The sequence below is a fragment of the Gossypium hirsutum genome, chromosome D08 (assembly GCF_007990345.1).
Source record: "Gossypium hirsutum isolate 1008001.06 chromosome D08, Gossypium_hirsutum_v2.1, whole genome shotgun sequence".
Lineage (NCBI taxonomy): Eukaryota > Viridiplantae > Streptophyta > Magnoliopsida > Malvales > Malvaceae > Gossypium > Gossypium hirsutum.
The window spans coordinates 12,461,622-12,482,092 of record NC_053444.1 but is presented as its reverse complement, the minus strand read 5'-3'; the positions used below and the strand labels follow the sequence as shown (position 1 = coordinate 12,482,092).

At 34.6% G+C, this 20,471-nt stretch overlaps 1 protein-coding gene across 1 annotated transcript; it reads right to left on the bottom strand.

Moving 5' to 3' along the window:
* Positions 1 to 2,195: 2,195 nt before the first annotated feature.
* On the bottom strand, positions 2,196 to 3,593 carry LOC107913508 (heavy metal-associated isoprenylated plant protein 35). The gene is made up of 3 exons (XM_016842127.2): positions 3,394 to 3,593; positions 3,215 to 3,290; positions 2,196 to 3,111 (listed from the first exon to the last, which is right to left on the bottom strand). The coding sequence occupies exons 1-3, from the start codon at positions 3,433 to 3,435 to the stop codon at positions 2,345 to 2,347; spliced, it is 885 nt and encodes a 294-aa protein (XP_016697616.1). The 5' UTR covers positions 3,436 to 3,593; the 3' UTR covers positions 2,196 to 2,344.
* Positions 3,594 to 20,471: the final 16,878 nt, after the last annotated feature.

Here is a 20,471-nt window from a genome sequence, read left to right as displayed (position 1 = left end):
CTGATGGCAGTAAGTCGGAAGATGTTTTTCAACCTTCCCAGAATAATTGTTGAATTTGTAAATACTCAGTTACATCCATTATAAAGCTATTTGGTTTCAAGTCCGAGATGCTAGTTGCCTCATGGAACTAGCTACTACAAGTTAATAACCTAGGAAACACAACACGCATAACAAAGGTTTCATTTGGTCGGTGAGAGACAGAACCCAACTACATATGTTGGCTTTTGAACTAGATTCCCTTTGCACTGAATTTCTCTTTTGTTATTATCAACTGTCCTCCTCGTTATTTTTTTTCCAGCTTTCACATAAAAAAATCTTGCAGTATCTTTATTTTGTCCAATCCCAACGACCAAAATTTTGCAAAATCTACCATTCTCCTTATGTCTCACCTTACCGTGGCGTTAACTCTTAAAACTCTCACTATTAGCAGAAAATAGTAATTAAGCAAAATTACTCCTTACATTAAAAGTATCACTGTGTTATATCAAAAAGAAAATTAGTCTTTTTTATTAAAAAATTTATTTATTTGTACCGTACAAATTTGACATAGTTAATGGAATAAACAAATAGTGACACATAATGTGTCACGTATACCTCATACTAACAAACATGGATTAGTTTTTAACAATAAAAATAGATAAAATTTTTAATAGAAGAATTAATTTACTGTTTGATATTGTCCACTTCTTTATTAAAAATTCACTTTTAGTTCTTCAATCATATTATCACTTATAACAGTACAAATATAACTAGCAGTGTATACATCTATATATATTATACAGAATAGGTATATGTATGTAGAAATAATCTAGAAGAAAAAGAACTTGGGTAGAGGATAAAAGTGAGTGTTTAGTTTATCTAGAATTTTGTAAATCATTGTCAAGTAAGAGGGTCCCAATATAAAAGGTGTAGGTAATCATTATCAACTTAAACTTCACGTTAATTATACTAATCATACTGATCTACAATTATCTTTTCTTTTAATCACTTCCATCATAGAAACAAATTTATTTTAATTATTAAAAAACCCATAAAGTTTTCTAGATCAACTCAACAGAAAAAGAAAGCTTGAGAATCTTGTGGATATGATTCATGATTATATATTGCAACATTGCATGCATGTGCATAAGTGTTTTCTGGCACTCCTTTTTGACCCTTTTATCTCAAGTAAGGAAAAGAAAATGAAAGGAATATGCATTTGCAGAGATAGTATGAAGCTTTAGCAATGACTATGGCAGATTCGATGGCAGACGATAAGTTTATATATATATATAATATTGTATTTTCTCATTTGTATATTTACCCTTTCACGATAAAAGAGAGAAAAAAGGTATAATCCTCCATGAATATTCTGCTTAAGATAAAAGGGTAACATAGTGGGGATGAAGATTTGCTTGCTAATCCGCTATACAATTACATTTTTACAAAAAAACAACAACAACTATTCATTAAAGTCTAGCATGGATGACTTTAAAAAAAAAAAAACAAAGCTTCTTTTTATCCCTAGGACATGCACGCATACAATACAAGGAAAGTTGGTTTTATAACCAAAAGTAGAAAAAGGGTATCTTTCAAAAAGATGACTTTAAGCATATACATACTTATATATACTTCGTAAGATGTACATATCGCCAGTCTTAATCATTGGTACTTCATTCATATTAACAGCTGGTTTTTCAAACTTTGTATTGGGAAAGTTAAGATAGGAAAAGAGAGGGACCAACATTAACACAAATTTTGAAGAAAAATATTTACACATAGGAAAGAGGGAAAGGGTGAATTTTTCTAGTTTTTTTTTTAATTTTAATATTGAGTATACCGAATTTTTTTAAAAAATTTGAGCAATTTAATCTTTATTAATTTTGAAAGGGAGTAATTAAATATAATTAATCATAATTTTAATATTTTTCTCCATATTTTTATTGGTATAATAACAATTTCAACCCTACACATTTTGTCAATTTGATATTGATTTAACAAATTTAGCCAGTAACATTTATACTTTCATCAATATTTACGCAGAATATATGAACATTGGGAGTTAAATTTATTATTATACCAATTAAAATGACTTATAATTTACAAAAAATATTACTATCATAATTAATTAAATTTAATTGCTCAATTTTAAAATTAACTAAGCAAATACCAAAACGGCAAAAATAATAGGAAACAACTATAAGAAACCTTGTAAAAGTCTAAAACACCAGCAACTTTTTTTTATTTCTTCTTAGCAAAGTACAAATTATTTTTTATTTTTATTGCATTTTACAAAATTAATCCTTCCCGATTCTCTCTCCATTTAACAGTGCGGCCCAATAAATATAGTAAAATAAAAAATCTACTACATGATTAAGCAGCCTGTTTCATCATCATCATAGTAGTCACGGTCATCTTCATTGAATTTATGGACTGGATCAGACGGTGGAGATGGTGGTCTGTATGCATTAGGATGCATGATAGTGGCATAATAAGAAGAGGTAGAGCTAGGATGCGTCGTGGTGTAACTTACTCCAAACAATGGAGATCCATAGTACATAGGTGGTGGTGCATATGGATACATAGGCTGATGTGGATGGCTAGGATTGGTTGATGATCCCATAGGTGGGGACTGGTTTGAGACTGGGAGAGCCTGAGCTGATAGACCCTCACCTGATGCTGGTGCATCACCGTTGGGACCAGGGTTACCTTTCTTCCCTTTCTTTTTCTTCTTTTTATTACCTCCATTACCACCACCACTTTCGGCAGCACTAGTGTCTGGTTCGCTTTCACCTCCCATTTGGTCCCCTGCTGGAGGCTGATTATCCCCATCAGGCTGGCCTTTGCTACCGTCAGAACCGCCGTCTTTGGTGGCGGCTAATTCAGGCTTTTCATCTGACTTTTTCTTCTTTGGGTCATGATTATCATCATCACCGGCTTCTCCTTCGCCATCTTTTTGTTTCTCATTGTTCTTTGATTTCCCAGGCTTTTTCTCTTTCTTCTCAACCTTTTCTGGCCAAGGCTCGACGTATTTCCCCGACTTGGACAGTTTCTTGATGAGCAATTCTTCATCCACGCTGCCAGTAACTGTCACCTTGTGCTGTCTAGCATCTATGGTCGTCTCATAAACACCTAAAGGGGGGGGGGAAGAGGGGGGAAGAGATTAAGAACATGAAAATGATAAAAGGATTCCCATTTGTTATAAGTAGTAAAACATGCATGCAGGGTAGGGTACCGTCAATAGCTTGAAGAACTCTCTTGACTTTCTTCTTGCAGCCTTCACAATGGATGAAGACTTTCAAGACCCATGTCTATGAAACAGTAAACACACACAGAGTCAGTGATCAACTAACATAGAAATATATATATGTGTATATATAATGATAAGAATGTAGATATATGGTGAGTGGTTACCTTGTATTTGAGTGTTCCTGAATCATCTTGATTAGCTGCCATTTGAGAGAGAGAGAGAGAGAGAGAGGAAGGAAAGGGGTGTTGTTAACAGACAGAGGGAGGAAGACCAACTGGTTAGGGAAAGGAGTGAGGTTGGGAGTTTAAAAAGGTGCTTATGTCTAAGGAGCCAAAAAGCAATGTTTGGTGGTGTGGGTGTCACCTCACCTTTTCCTCTCAATCTTTTATACTCAAATCGATGCCTTAATCACCTCACTTTCTCCTTTGTATGGATTAGAGGTGTTAATGTAAAGCCCCTCTGAAATATGGAGGATTCGAGTAAGAATATAGGCCTGAAATATAGATTTGGGTAAAAAAATAAGACTCGTTTCCACTACTTTTTTTGTCCAGGTCCGGCCCGGCCCGGCCCGAATTTAATAAAAATATATTTTTTATTTTTATTTTTATTTTTTAATTTAAAAATATTTTTAAAATACTTTTTTTTTATTTTTTTATTTTTAAAATTATTTTTTGGTGTTTATTAAAAATAGGCTGGGCCGAGCTAGGCTCGGGCTTAAGATTTTATTCTCGGGCCGGGCTTGGACAAAATTCTAGGCCCATATTTTAGGCCGGGCCGAGCCCGGGCCTAGGAGGCGGGCCGAAATTTTTTCTAAACCTAGCACGGCCCGGCCCATGGACACCTCTAGTATGGATTTCTTTAACAATATCTTTGCACTTAATTATGTTTCTAATTTAGGAATAGTTTTGTTAATTCCATCAAACTTTGCTTCTATACTTCTAAAATATGTTAATTTAGTTTTCTAATCATTCACGAGCACATTAATCATTTTAGAACTGTGGAGTATATATATAATATATAAATTAAATTGTAAATATGTGTTATTAATATAAATTACAAGTTTAATGGCAAAAAAAAGTATAAATATGTGTATACCAATTGTATAGATAATTTAGATCTAATGTAATAAAAATAAAGATAGTTTTAAGGAGGTTAATTCTTCTTTTTTTTTTTTGTAAATTATTCCAAATGTAGCAAATATATATGTGTTTATATTTTGATCTACATTCTGTAAATATTTCCATATAAGATTCAAATTGATATTCAGTGCCCAAATTAATAGCTAGACTAACAAAAAACTAATATTATGTTGATAATAATTAAAACATAAGCGAAAAATTATCTACATCTAATTAAAAAGATGTTAAGCTCAAGGTCTGCTTCTTTAGCACGTTTTTAGTATGCTTTTCTAGCATGTTTTTGGCTTAGGCTTTTTTGGTTTGTGTTTTGATCGGCGGCGTGGTCAGTTGGTTTGTGGGTTTTTGTGTCGTGGTGTTGGTTTGGGTTGTAATGGGTGTTTGGCTATGGAAAATGAATTGGCAGAATTGTCTTTGGAAGATGGTGAAAAGGAGATTTTGTTGTTGCCTAATGAATCTGAGTCTCAAAAAGCAGTGTATGATTTCTGTCTGGTTGGATGTTTTCTTACAGCCAGTGTAGTTCATTTCCCAGTGATGAGGAGTACAATAGCGAATCTATGGCATCCATGGAGAGGTGTGCATATATCAAATTTGGGGGAGAAGAGGTATTTGGTTAATTTTTTCATAAAATGAATATTGATCGAGTACTGAATGGTGCGTCATGGACTTTCAATAATCATCTTTTGGCGATTCATCCATTGGAGGATGGTGAGGATCCGATGAAGGTATTGTTAGTTTTCTCGTCTTTTTGGTGCAAGTGTATGATTTACCCCAAGGTTTTTCTTTGAGACAGTAGCAAAGTAATTAGCGCATTTTATTGGTAAGTTTTTGGAATACAATTCCAAGAAGTTGAGTAGAGGAATGAATTTTTTTTTATGAATTCGAGTTCAAATGGATGTTAAGTGACCGCTGAAGCAAAAGAAGAAGATTATGTTTTCTCATGGGAAGTGTACTTATGTTAGTTTTAAGTATGAAAAATTGACATTATTTTTACTTTTTTTTATGGTTGCTTAAGGAAAAATGATTTTTTCTATCCGATTAGATTACAGAGGCTTGAATGTTACAGAGTTGGGATGAGATCTGTCTTTAAAGATGCAGTCAATGAGAGCTGTTTTGATGAGTAGTGTGTGCCTAAGGGAGGAATGTGAGGGTGAGTTGGGTGAAGGAAATCAAGGGCGATCAGATCTAGGGAGGGCGTTTTGAGAGGGGATAAATAATGATTCAAGGATGAGATTGGATCCTGTTTTGGGGATAAATCTGGAAGGAGCTTCGAGGAATATTCTTGGAATACATGGGGAATCTTCTAAGGGAATGAGACTGACAAATATGGAACATTATTAGAAGGAGAGTCTGATTGAAAGTAGGGATGGAAAGAAAAGACTTCGAAGGGATATTGTGAGTCCTATCATTTCAGATGTCATAGATTCACTGGTGATTAGAGATGAACAACTTATGGTTCGAACTCAATTTTTATCGATAGCTGCCAAGGGGCAAGTCGATCAGTCGCAATGAAAATAATTTTTTGGAACGTCCGTGGTTTGGGAATCCACGAGTTACTAGAAGACTTTAGCATATGCTGAAGGTGTATAATCCTTAGGTGGTCTTCTTTATGGAGACAACTTAGTAATGTGCGAATGAGAAATGTGCATAGAAGGTGTAATTTTTTAAATTGAATTGATGTTTCAGTTGAGGGATCACGAGGGGGACTGTATTTGGCTTGGAAGGGGAATTTCACAATTAATCTGATGAATTTATCAAAGAATTATGTCGATATTTATATTTAAGAGAATGAGGAGAGTCAGAAGTAGAGGTTTACTAGGTTCTATGTGGCTCCATTTGCACATAACAAAGATGATTCATGGAATTTGTTGAGGAGTCTAGGTTGTTCTCAGGACCTACCTTGATTAGTGTGTGGGGATTTTAATGAGATCATGTATTCCTTTGAGAAGGTTTGAGGGTGCCAAGGGAGGAGTTGAGAATGAAGGTTTTCTGATGAGTCTTAGAAGGATGTTGGTTACTCTAGGTATTGGTTTACTTGGGAAATGGGGAATTTACTAGAAACAAACATCAGAGAACGATTGGATAGAGGTGTAATGAATGTTGAGTAGATGAACATGTTTCCGAATGTATTGATTTGACATTTACCACACTCGTTTATCATTGTCCACTTCTCATTCATATGGATAAGGGGAGGAATATGTTAAGGTTAAAAAAGTTTCGATTTGAGGCGTGGTAGGTTAGTAAAAATCATTTAAGGGGGAGGTGAAATGGATTTGGGAATCTACCCCAGGTGATATCATTGAAAAGTTGGAATGTTTAAGTAATGGATTAGGGAAATGGACATGGACCATTAAAGTTCAAATGGAGGGTCTTAAAAGGGATCTAACAAAGAAGGTAGAAGAGTTGGTTGATCAGGAAAGAGATGATGGGAATATTATAGAGATCATTGACATAAAAATTTATCTTAATCTAGAAATTGATAAGGATGAAGCATATTGGGAAGAGAAAGCACGAGTGAACTGGCTAAAGTTGGGGGAAAAATACAAATTTTTCCATAATTATGCCTCCCAACGCAAAATAATGAATCACATTAGTAGTCTGCAAAATGATGATGGGAGGGTGGCTATGGATGAGGATGAAATAGAGGGGATTGTTCGAAATTATTTTCAAAATCCTTTTTTGACAAATGGGATAGGAGATACTAGTCATATTTTATTGGGGATGGAGAAGTGTATTTCAGATGATGCTAAATAGATGTTGACGACCAGGTTTATGAGGGAGGAGGTTTATTCAGCCTTGAAAGGAATGGGGCCAACAAAGGCGTCGTAAGCAGATGGTTTTTCAGGTTTGTTTTTTCAAGGATTTGGCATATTGTTTGGAGAGACGTTACTTCATATTGCTTAGGAGTTTTGAACGAAGGTATGACTTTTGAACCCTTTAATATTACCAATATTGTGTTGATTCCAAAAATTTTCCATCCGATGAATTTAGCGAATTTTAGACCAATTAGTTTATGCACAGTTCTTTACAAAGTGGTATCTTAATCATTTTCAAATAGTATTGGATGTTTGTATTTATAGTGCTTAAAGCGCCTTTGTGTCGTGTCTATTGATATTTGATAATGTGCTGTTGGTTTATGAAATCTTGCATACTTTTAGGCAAAAGAGAATAGGGAGAAGGAGGTTCATAGCATTGAAATTGGATATGAGTAAAATGTATGACCAGGTAAAATGGCGTTTTTTAATGGAGATAATGAAATGAATGGGTTTTGCTAGGTCGTGGGTGGATATTATTAGGAGGTGTATTTCTTTTGTTTCGTATTTAACAATTGTGAATGAGAAAGTTGGGGAGGCATTTAGACCTACTAGGGGCCTTTGGCAAAGGGGCCCATTAAGTCTGTTTCTTTTTTTGATATGTATCGAGGGGTTATTGGCTCTTATGATATTAGCATTGAAGGATGAACTGATAAAATGGGCTAAGGTAGTAGGAAGGGTCTTCAAATATCACATTTGTTGTTCACCGATGATTGTGTCTTATTTGGAAAGGCAAACGAAAGGGGGGCTTAGATTTTAAAAAAGGTATTAAAGGAGTATGAGGTGTTCGGGGCAGTGCATTAATTACGAAAAGTCCACTATGTTTTACAACTCGAATACCTTTGAAAGGGATAGGCAATTGATTTCACAAATTTTGAGGGTTAGATATTTGAATGGTTTAGAGAGGTACTTAGGTTATCGAATATGGTGGGATGTAAAAAGAAGATGTCGTTCCAGATTTTAAATGACAGTTTTAAGAAAAAATAATAGTTGGTGTACGAGGTATTTGTCCCAAGGAGGGAATGAGATTTTCATTAAAGGCGTTTTGTAGGCTATTCTAATGTACTCAATGGCTTGCTTTTGTTACCAAAGTCACTTTGTGGGGAGTTAGAAAGTATTCTAGCAAGATTGTGGTGGCAAAAAGCTCATGGAAGGCGAGTGGAACCAATTGTGTGAGTTGAAAGAAAATGGGGGTTTAGAGATTAAAAGTTTAGCAAAATTCAATTTGGCTTCGTTAGCAAAACAAGGCTGGCGTCTTATTAATAATCCAAATTCATTGTTAGCTTGTGTTTTAAAAGCTAAATGCTTTTTTAAGTGCCAGATTAATGAACATACCTTCTTATATCTGGAAGAGTGTGTGGGTATCAATGGGTCTTTTACAAGATGGTCTATGTTGGAGAGTTGGTACTGGTGCCAAAATTTTAGTGTTTGGGGATGCGTGGCTACCAAGGGTAATCAATTACAAGGTGGGAAACAGTATTAATAATGTTGATGTAACAATGGTTTCGGATTTAATAGATAGTAACTCTAGAGAATAGAAAGTGGATGTGATTAAAAATACATTTTCTAATATTGATGTGGCTAGAATTCTTCGAGTTTGTTTAGTTAAGAAGGCGCATGATGATCTGCTAGTTTGGAGATGAGAACCTTCGGGGGAGTTCTCGGTGTGGACTAGGTATAAGATGTTTCTAGCAGGTAATACAAATCCTAATTCTAATTACATCCAAAATGATTTCAGGGATTTTTACAGAAAATTATGAAGTTTAGATTTACTTGTTAAGCAAAAAGTTGCAATTTGGAAAATTTCTTGGACTTTTTTGCCTACTCTAACTAATTTATATTACAAAATATTAGTGGCCAGTGCATTATGTCCTAGATATGGGGGTGTTGTGGAGAGCAAAGACCATGTATTTCGAGAGTGCTTGAAAATTTTGAAAAATTTAAACATTGTATGGCCAGTTCTAATTCTAATAATAGGGATTAGCTTACTTGGTTTTTCAAGAATTGTTCAATTAACCATTGTCTCTTCTGTGTTGTACATTGTTGATAATCTGGACAGAAAGGAATAAGTGTATGCATGAGGGAAAATAAACATCTGAAAGAGGTATTATTGATTTGATTCTCAGTCATTCAGGAATTAGATGGGTTAGAAGGAAGGGTACCTATAACGATTTGTATAACTATGGGGTGGAGCCCTCCGATGGGGATGAGTGTTAAGATTAATTTCAACGCGGCTTACGTCCTCTGTTAACAGTAATATGAAGACTGTTATAGTTATTAGTTTGTTATAGAATCAATAATTCAGTTTGATATGCAGTTAGTCAAGAATAGTCATTCTAGTAAGATTATATAAACATAGCCAATGTATTCAAAGAAGGTAAGTAAGAAAGATTAATTGAAGGTATTACTCTGTAGTCTTGTTTATGTTTTCTGTTGACACCATTTTTTTGATAAAAATGGGGTCGACTTGGGTTTTAAAAAATAAAAACAAAAATGGGAGTCGCCACCGATCCTTTTTGATGAGGTGTGATCGGATCACCTCGAAAAGTGGTTGTTTTTAATAAACGATTTGATTTTATTAAAACAACAAGTTTGGTCCACGAAATTCAGAAAAATGAGTTCAGGAGTCGGTTACGCACGAGGAAGGATTAGCACCCTCGATACGCCCAAAATTGGTACCTAGTTGATTACTTAATATCTTAGTGTCAAAAAACTGAAAACTTTAAAGAAATTTAAAATACGATCCTTAAAAAAAACTCAAATGGTATGGATTAAAATTCAATAGGATATTTGGCAATTTGGTTAAACGAGAAATCGAAACCCAGCACCTTAGGGCACGTTCCTCGAATTTCCAAACGCAAAACATTGCCTTATTTTGAAATTTTTTGAAAGGATATTTAGCTATTTGGTTGAACGAGAAAAATCGACACCCAGCACGTTAGGGCATATTTTCTCGAATTTCCAAACGCAAAACATTGCCTTATTTTAAAATTTTTGAAAAGAATATTAAGCCATTTGGTTGAACGAGAAAAATCGACATCCAGCACCTTAGGACATGTTTTCTCGAATTTCCAAACGCAAAACATTGCCTTATTTTAAAATTTTTGAAAAGGATATTAAGCCATTTGGTTGAACGAGAAAAATCGACACCCAGCACCTTAGGGCATGTTTTCTCGAATTTCCAAACGCAAAACATTGCCTTATTTTAAAATTTTTAAAAGGATATTTAGCTATTTGGTTGAACGAGAAAAATCGACACCCAACACCTTAGGGCATGTTTTCTCAAATTTCCAAACGCTAAATATTGCCTCAATTAGAAATATTTTCCCTTTTTTTTTGAAATATGATATTTATGTGCGTAATGGAATAATAGACATGATAATGCAAATAGAAAAATGAGCAAAAACGAATAATAAAATAAATCAATCATGCATATACCATAGCAAATAAATAAATAAATAAACTAAAGCATAAAAATGGGCATATAAATAAATACATAAATGAACATAAAAATAAAGGAAAATATATGAAAATTATAAAATATGAAAAATATGTATGTACATATAAGGAAAAAAAATTGTATGTATATACATAAAATTATGTAAATATGAAAAAATATATAAATTATAAGATATAAAAATATAAGTATTTACATGTATATGTATATAGATCATAAAATACAAAGATATATAAAATATAAATATGTACGTTATAAAAACTATCGTATGTACGTAAATTTATAAAAACATGAAAAATATGTGTATAGATGTATTCTAAAATTATTATATAAGAAATATATATAAGTAAATATGTACATATATATGTATATAAATATCAAATACAAAAAGTATGTATATAAGTGTATATATATAAAAATAAAAAAATATACTCCTATATATATAAAAGCAATAATAATAATAATACTAATATGAAATTTATTAAGAAAATAAACAAAATAACAAAAGGATTAGATTAAACATTAAAACAAAATTCGGGGCTCAAAACACAAATAAACGAAAGAGGAAGGACCACTCTGAATACGCGCGAGACATGGAGGAACTAAAAAGGAAATTTGTCCTTCTCTTTTGAAACGACGTAGTTTCAAAAGGGACTAATATTGAAAACGCAATAAATTAATGGGGTAAATTTAAAAATATAAAAAAAACCTGATTTAAAAATATTAAAAAGCGAAAGGGCTAAAAATGCAACTAGCCCTTCCGTCAAAACACGCGGATCCCCTGGGGCAGGCGGGTCGGGTCTCGGGTCAGGAGCCCAAAACGATGTCGTTTTGGAGCTGTCCTGGCCCTATCAAACGGCGCCGTTTTGCTTCTTTATAAAAGTCAATTTTTTACAATTTTTTTCATTTCAGCCCATTTTTCTAAAAAAAATTCAAAGCCCTTTTTTTTCCCAACCCTCTCTCCCTTTTCCAGATGACGGCCTGAGATCCGGCCATTGCCCGCCGTGCTAGACACCGGTCGCCGGCGCCACAGTGTGCGGCAGTGGGGAGACCAAAAGTCTCCCCTTTTTTTTTCCTCTCCGATGCCTCTCCTCAACCCAAGTACTCCGACGAAGTGAAAAGGTAAGAAAAAGGCCACCTTTTTTTACTTTTTTTATTTCAAAAATAGGAAGAAGAAAAGAAAAGAAAAAAACAAAAATGAAAAAACGACGACCTTTCTTTTGTTTGTATTTCCTTCTCTTCAAATCTTTTTTTGAGATTACAAAAAGATACCCCATTTTACAGATTCAAGGTCAATCCCTTCAAAACCGATCCCCCCTTTGGTAATGCTCGAATGGCTTTTAAATAGCCATTTTACAATTTTTCTATTACTTGCTTGTTGTTGCTGCTTTCTTTTCTTGTTGGCAGGTGGGCAGTTGGGCGATGGCAGAGAGTTGGTGGCGTGCGGCGAGGTGGAGCAGGTGAGTTGGTGGTGGCAGAGTAGCTGGACGAAGGCTCTAGGTGCGGCGCACCTAGGGTTGCTGTTGTTTCTTTTTTTTCTGCAAATGGGCTAGGGTTAGGCAAATTGGTGTTGGGCCTGTTGGTTGTTTTGATTTGGGTTAAAATTTTGTAAATGGGCCATTTTTGTTTTGTTGGTATGGGCCGGGCGAAATTGGGCTTGTACATTTTCTACTTAGCATTTAACATGGTATCATTCGCCTAGTTCCTTCTGGTGCTGACATCTGCTGCTGTTTTCTCTGTTCTTTATGGCCAATTCACAAGACTCAACGTCTGTTGATCGTCCTCTGTCATCGTTTTCCAGTTCACGATTGATCCAAGTGTTTCCTCGTCATGATACAATAAAATTAGATGCGAAAAAATTTATACAGTGGCAGTAACATATCAGACTAATTACAGAAGGATATGAAATGCAAGGTTTTTTAGATGGAACTCTACCTGCTCCGCCTAAGTTAGTGGCCTTACCGGGTGGTTCGCTAACTCTAAATCCATATGCGACTGCATTTCTTCAATAAGATAAGCTTTTAGCATATTGGCTCCTATCTATTGTTAATGTGTCTCTATTGTATTCGTTCACTACTACTAAAACGGCATGTGATATCTGGACTACTGCAAATCGGTTATTTACTGCCTCCACCGGTGCTAAGATCTCAAGAATCAAGCATGAGTTGCACTCACTAAAGAAAGTCACGTTGACTGTTGCCGAGTTCACTGCCAAAATTCAGAACACTTGTGCCTTGTTTGAGGCCTCTGGTTTTGTTGTTTCAAAAGTCAAAAAAGTAGAAGTAATACTCGTTGGTCTTCCATCTGATTTTGATGCGGTATTAACTCTTGCATCTTTCTCGTTGGAAATGCTTCCGTTTCAGTGGCTGGTTGATGTGTTGCTCGAGTTTGAAACTCATCAGATTCAAGTTGTGCATGACATGTAGATGCATGCAAATGTGGCTGAAGTGTCTCCGGTCGTGACAGTGACTGAGTCGGCTCTCCGTTCTAGGCATGATGGTCGCTAATTTTCTGGCTCGCGCGGGCGCGAGTTTCGTTCTCGGGTGCAATGCCAAAGTTGTGGTCGATATGTCCATCTCGCTCAAAGGTGTTTCTATCGCTTCAATCGCGATTATGGTAGCCCGAGCGAGTTCACTCCAGTGCGTTTCTGTTCTGGTCACTCCAATCAAATGCCTCATCTAGAAAGTGAGTTGTCTTCATGGGTGCCGTCGAGTTTTGGATATGGGGTTTCCAATTGGAAAAACCCTAACAATAATTTTACTTCTAGTCGTGCTTGGTCTCCAGTTAGCCCACAAATGGTGGGTGGCCCGTATGTTCATTCGCATAGTGGGCGTACTTGTGGGAGTAGATCAGGTAGTGATTTTGGGCATGCTGTGGAGCATGGTTTTGGATCTGTGTTTGGGCGTATTGTGTCGCATGGTTTTGGGCCGTACTTTGGGCATGACGAACAACGTCAATATAGGCATAATTTGGGTCAGCAGCAGTTTGAGCCCACTATTAGGGTGCCTAGGCAAACGGTTTCAAGCCAACCATTTGGGCTACATAATCCTAATGAGCCACACGATGGACAGGTTAATGTTGGCCAACATTTTGCACAAAATTCGTCTAAGCCCATTGCTAATTATGTGGGTTTTGACAGTTCTCGACAACATAATGGTCAGTGGCGCACTAAACCTCGTGCTCAAGTATTTGATTTTGACTCCTCATAGGGTGTTGGGCTGCCCTAAATTCCTGACTTTCGTGCATCTGATTTTTCGACTGCTACAAAATATGATTCTAATTTTGATAACACTGATTCGTATATTCCTGTGCCTGGGACCTCGTCCTGGTATCTTGATTCGGGAGCCACCCATCATGTCTGTAAGGATGCAACTGGATTAAATACGACAACACCATATTCAAGTAATTCTTTTCTAATTATGAGGAATGAAACCCCTGCTAGAATTTCATCTATTGGTAATACGATTTTGCCTACAACAAAAAAGTTATTGCATCTGCCTAATGTTTTGTGTGTTCCCAGTATACAGAAGAATCATATGTTTGTGTCTCAGTTTGCTACTGACAATAATGTGTTTTTTGAATTTCATCCGTCTTATTGTGTTATTAAGGACATTTAGACTCGGAAAATTTTGTTGTGGGGCTAAGTATGTGATGGTCTATATCAGTTTTTGGCTGCTACGACAGCTTCATCTGATTCTAATTTTATTGTCCATAACATCGGGGTTCAAGACTGTTCTTCTGCTGATGATGTTTTTACTTTGTGGCATAACAGACTTGGTTATCCTTTAGCTGTAGTTGTTAGACATGTTCTTGATAAGTCGTGAATTGTTTCAAATAAAAAATGTCTTGATAATATGTGTATTGCCTGTCAAAAGGAAAAGCAAATAAATTGCCATTTTTGCATTCTACTACTGAATATATAGAATTATTTGAATTGGTTGTTTCTGATTTGTGGGGACCAACGTCTATTGCTTGTGAGGGCAATCTGTATTATGTCTCGTTTGTAGATATGTATAGTAGATTTACCTGGGTTTATTTGATTAAATGTAAATCTCAAGCACTTGACTATTTTCTTCAGTTTCAGAAAATACTTGATACACAGTTTGGAAAGAAAATAAAAAAGTTTCAAAGTGAATGGGGTGATGAGTTTCGTGTGTTTACATCAGTTCTTGCTAGTTATGAGATTCTTCATCGGGTTTCCTGTCCACATACTTCAGAACAAAATGGGGTAGCTGAGCGTAAACACAAGTATATTGTGGAAACTGGTCTTACACTTCTAGCTCAAGCTAATCTACCTATGGAGTATTGGGGATATGCATTCTGTAGTGCTGCTCATCTTATCAATCGTCTACCTACTTCGGTACTGAAAGCTCAATCTCCGTATCAGAGTCTGTATGGTCATGAACCTGCATATGATCACTTAAGGGTGTTTGGTTGTTGTTGTTTTCCGTATTTTTATCCTTTTTCATCACACAAACTGGATTTTTGTTCTCAACCATGTACATTTCTAGGGTATAATTTTCAATATAAGGGTTACTATTGTCTCACACCGGAGGGTAAGATTATTATGTCTCGTCATGTTGAGTTTGATGAATGTCAATTTCTGTTTCGCTTGGCTGCACCCTCTACTATTTAGTCATCTTTCAATTCTTCCACATATGTTCCTGTTGTTCGCACTTCTTTTCCTCGATCGTCTACAGAACCCAGTCACACCAATGCTTTGGCATCAACAACTACTCCTCTATCTTCGATTTCAAACTATCAGTCTGGTCAACCTGTTCAGTTACCAAATCTGTGTCCTCTTCGTTAGTTAGTCTCAACTGAGTTGCCAACTGAATTTGGAAACAGTCTCAGGGAGCGGTGTGTCTCAAGTTCGTCTACAGAAGCTCATCCAAAAAATCAATCTAGTGTGTCTCAAATTATTCCTTCCCTTCCTACAGGAAATACTCATGCTATGATTACTCGATCTAAGGCAGTAATTTTTAAGCCAAAGGCGTTGTCAATTGATATTGTTGATTTTGAGTCGCGGTCTATTGAAGAAGCTTTTGCTCATACGAAGTGGAAAAGTGTTGTTCAGGCTGAATTTGATACTTTAATGGCAAATGCTACCTAGGAACTGGTTTCTTTACCTCCTGGTCGGAAAGTAATTTGGTGCAAATGGCTTTTTAAAATCAAGAAGAATCCTGATGAGTCAGTTAATCGTCAGTAAGCACGGCTGGTAGCGAAGGGAAGCTCTCAGATTCTTAGATGTGACTTCAAAAAAAATTTAGTCTAGTGGTCAAACCTGTAACTATTCAAACCATTTTATCTATTGCTGTGTCTAATGGTTGGAGCCTTCATCAGGTTGATGTAAACAATACTTTTTTAAATGGAGATCTGACTGATGTAGTATTCATGCAACAACCTCCTAGATATGTTCAATATGGACCAAATGGTGAGCATTTAGTATTTCGTCTGACCAAGGCTTTGTATGGTTTACAACAAGCTCCTCGTGCGTGGTTTGAGAAGTTAAAACAATTTCTTGTTTCATCTGCGTTTTTCATGTCTAAAGCTGATGCTTCCTTGTTTGTTAAAGTTTCAAATAAGTCCACCATTTATACCTTGGTGTATGTGGATGATATTATTGTTACTGGGAGTTCGACCAATGAAATTAGCTGCTTTGTTTAGCAACTACATCTCAAGTTCTCTCTAAAGGATATGGGTGAGCTTTATTATTTCTTAGGGATTGAAGTTAGTAGGTCTTCTAGTGGCAGTCTGCACTTATGTCAACGCAAGTACATTCGAGATCTTCTTGACCGGAGTTCTTTGACTAATGCCTAGAGTGTTCATACGCCAATGGTTAGTTCCCCAACATTGTCTAAGAATGAAGGTGATCGGCTTGCAGATCCTACTGAATACAGAAGTCTAACTGGTGCTCTTCAATATGTTGTCTTGACTCAGCCCGATATTACTTTTGCTGTAAATCGTGTATGTCAGTTTATGCATGCACCTACTACGGTTCACTTGTTAGCATTAAAACGCATCCTGAGGTATTTACATGGTACTATCACTCATAGGCTATTTTTTTGCCCATCTGATTGATTATCTTTAGTTGGATATGCCGATACCAACTAGGGACTTGATTTTGATGATTGTCGATCTACTATAGGATTTTGTGTATACTTCGGTCATACACCAATTTCGTGGTGTTCTAAGAAACAGCGAGTTGTGTCCCGATCTACAGCAGAGGCTGAATATCGAAGTTTTGCTGCAGCATCTAGTGATATTACATGGTTAGTTTCTTTGTTGACAGAATTACAAGTTAGTTCTTCTGATCTTACAACAGTTTGGTGTGACAATTCAAGTGCTGTAGCTGTTACAGCTAATTCAGTGATACACTCTAAATTCAAACATGTTGAGCTTGATTTGTTTTTTATTCGTGAAAAGGTGGCTACTAGGTCTCTCATTGTCGGTGAAGTCCCGGCTTATGATCAAGTTGCAGATATCCTCACTAAACCTTTATCTGTCTTATTATTTGCTCAGTTTCGAAATTTTCTTCGGGTCTTACCCCCTGAGAAGTTGGGTGAATGTTAATAGTAATATGAAGACTGTTATAGTTATTAAATTGTTATAGAATCTGGTAGTTAGTTTAATATGGAGTTAGTCAAGAATAGTCATTCTAGTAAGAATATATAAACATAGCCAATGTATTCAAAAAAGGTAAGTAAGAAAGATTGATTGAAGGTATTACTTTGTAGTCTTATTTATGTTTTCTACTTGGCATTTAACTACCTCTGACAGTACAGATTTGGGTCGGGGATGGTAGTTAGAGACGCCAATGGAGGGGTTTTAGCCTCGAAATCAGTACCGAACAGAGATGTATTGTCATCATTTGCAGCTGAGGCTCTCGCATGTTCTCAGGCGGTGCAAATAGGGGTGGACATGGGGTTGTTGTCGGTGATGATTGAGGGTGATGCATTGCCAATTATCAAAAAGTGTCAGTCAACCGAAGTTGATAAATAAAAAATAAGGGCTTATATCAGAAATATCCAACAGAATAAAATAGAGTTTCAGAATATTTGCTTCAAATATACCCTAAGGATGGCGAATTTGGTGGCTCATAAGATAACTATAGAGAGTTTGAAGAAAGGGGAACAGGTTTACTTAGAGGGGAGAGTGCCCGACTATGCCTTGAGCTTGCTGGAGGCTAACTGGCGGAGGGTTAGAGAGCGGAATTAAGAAAGTACTCTTGAACGATTCTCGAGTCAGGGAAGAAGACGACGAGGATGGAGAGAATCTGAAGGAAAAAGTCGGATTTCTCTTAGGAACTGGAATCGGCGGTATGACAGAAATGAAAGAATGAGAAGAGGCAGTGGGGGACAGTTCAAATTAGACTGGACTAGATATTTCTTTTTTGTTTAAATTTTTTTGGGTTTTCTTTTATTTTTTGCTGCTAATGGATTGGGGCAAGCAGTATAGGCTTGGGGCTGTGTTTTTAGTTTTGGTTCTCATAAGTTTTTAATAAAATTCCAATATGATTTCTTTTAAAATAAAATAAAATAAAACATAAGCGAATCTAGAGAGGTAGGTAAGGGCTTTGGTTAATTTCAATGGATAAATTGCCTTTTACTTGTCTTATAAATGATATAATCAAAAGTTAATATGTGATAAAATTATATTTTATCCTCAAAAATAATTTTTTTATTTAGCACATTAAAAGAAGGATAAAAGTACAAATTAATATAAGATAAAACTATACTTTGACATCAAAAAAATTATAATTCAATTCAATTTCTTTAAAAAAATTCTTTCTCCGCCCTTAAATTAAAATATATTGAAAATAAAAAATTTAGTAATTAAATTTAACAAAAAATTAATAGTTAGGGTTGGTCAATTTTAATTTTTTATATTTTTCGAATTTTAAAATATCAGTAATGATCCAAATGATAGTAGTATTCTCTTGGTTAAATTATGCTATTACTAATGTATTATGTGTAAAGTTATAGATTTGATCTATATTATTCAATTTGATCATCCTTAGTCTCTATACTTTATGAATTTTGAGATTTTGATCCATTCGTTAAATTCATTAATTGACCTCTTTTTAGTAACATTACATATGTGATAATATGTTTGCGATATAAGATTTGAATAAAAGAAGTAAAACCTAATAAATTTAACAAGTATGGTTTGGTAAGGACTGAAATTTTAAAATTTATAAAATAATAAAATGACAGTGGCTCCAAGTTAATGACCTTTCTGTCAGCATACAAATATTGCATTGCTGGTTGTCCCTAGAAAACTCCTAGCTGCATGGATGGGATTGATTTTCATCCCTATCAAAAGAAAAAGAGAAGCTAAAGTTGAATTATAGCATTGTCATCCAAACTTAGATTAAAGACAAGAGGTTAGGTAATTTATTAAAAGCAAATCCACTTGAATGCTTGGAACTAACATGTTTGAATTGTCATCAACTCAATTTAAAAATCACACCCATCACCTTCAATCCTATACTTTTTAATCCCCCTTCTGAGTCACCATTTTTAAAAAGATGAAGTAAAAACAAAGTTTATTAAATTATAAATTTTGAGACTAAAAGACTGGAATTTTATATTAAAGGAATTTAAATTGAATTTTAAAAAATTTTGGGAGGCCAAAAATATTATAAAATAATAAAACTATACTACTCAATTTTAAGTTTGGGTTTCGAAAAATATATATATAATTCGGGTTAAAAGGGTATCACTGGTGTTTTATATAATCAAATAAATGCCCAGTCTAAAATTATTGATGAACTATGACCAAAAAAGAAAAATTCCATGAAGCCAGAATCTCAATTTCTATGATGTTGTAAAAATATTAAAATTGAGTTCTGTACAACATATGAAAATAATGAACCAATTAATTTTGGTAAATTTAAAATTTAATTTATACACATATATATATTTTTATAATTACGGGAGATTTAGTTTTTATATTTAAAAACATTAAAATTTAAGTTGTTTTGTTTTGTTTTGTTTTTTTTAATTTTAATCTAATCTTTAATATTGTTAGTATTTTTCGTCAAAAATTAAATTACATTCTTATAGATACAATATGATTGAAAAAAAATAAACATATCGAGTTGATAAATTTTGACTAAAATATTATGGTGTTAATGATTGAATTAAAATTTTTAAATTTAAAAATATAAAAGAATTTATTTTTTATTTATTTTCAAAGTATAGACCTAAACCTTAAATTTTATCAAAATACATGAACACTGATAGCATATTTTAATTTTAATCTTATTAAACATCAATAATAATAGTATCAAATTCATGGTTAAAAACCAAGAAAACTCTTTAAAAGATTTAGGTTAACAACTTTGAAAATAACAATTGTACAATCATAAACACCCAAAAAATTATTAACTGTCGTAGATGGTTTAATTAAAAAAGTAGAAGAAGTAAAGCATACTCTAGGTCACTGTAAAATAAAGTCGTTCTTATTTTGGTCATTTTAATTTTATTTTTGTCAATTAAAAAAAAGTAAAGCATACTCTAGGTCACTCTAAAATAAAGTCGTTCTTATTTTGATCACTTTAATTTTTTTTATCAATTTAGTCATTCTAATTAAGATAATTGTTTGAATCGATTACTGCTGTTAAGAATTTCATTAATACACTAACGAATTGTTGACATGACATTGTTTTTACTTTTGACTAAAGTTAAAGACCTCTCTTTAATTAGTCCAAAACATTTATTTATTTATTTGCAATATAAGAACCCTAATCCTTGTCACCACGCAACACCCACCACCCCCATCTCTATTGCTCCTCGCTCCACTGCCCCTGCACCATAAGATCCCAGTGGTAA

Bases quoted from the DNA above. Each gene is read 5' to 3' on its own strand.
- LOC107913508 (XM_016842127.2), bottom strand. From the start codon at position 3,435: ATGGCAGCTAATCAAGATGATTCAGGAACACTCAAATACAAG. The intron at 3,291-3,393 runs GTAACCACTCAC...ACTGTTTCATAG, and splicing joins CAGGAACACTCAAATACAAG to ACATGGGTCTTGAAAGTCTT. The intron at 3,112-3,214 runs GTACCCTACCCT...CCCCCCCTTTAG, and splicing joins AGTTCTTCAAGCTATTGACG to GTGTTTATGAGACGACCATA.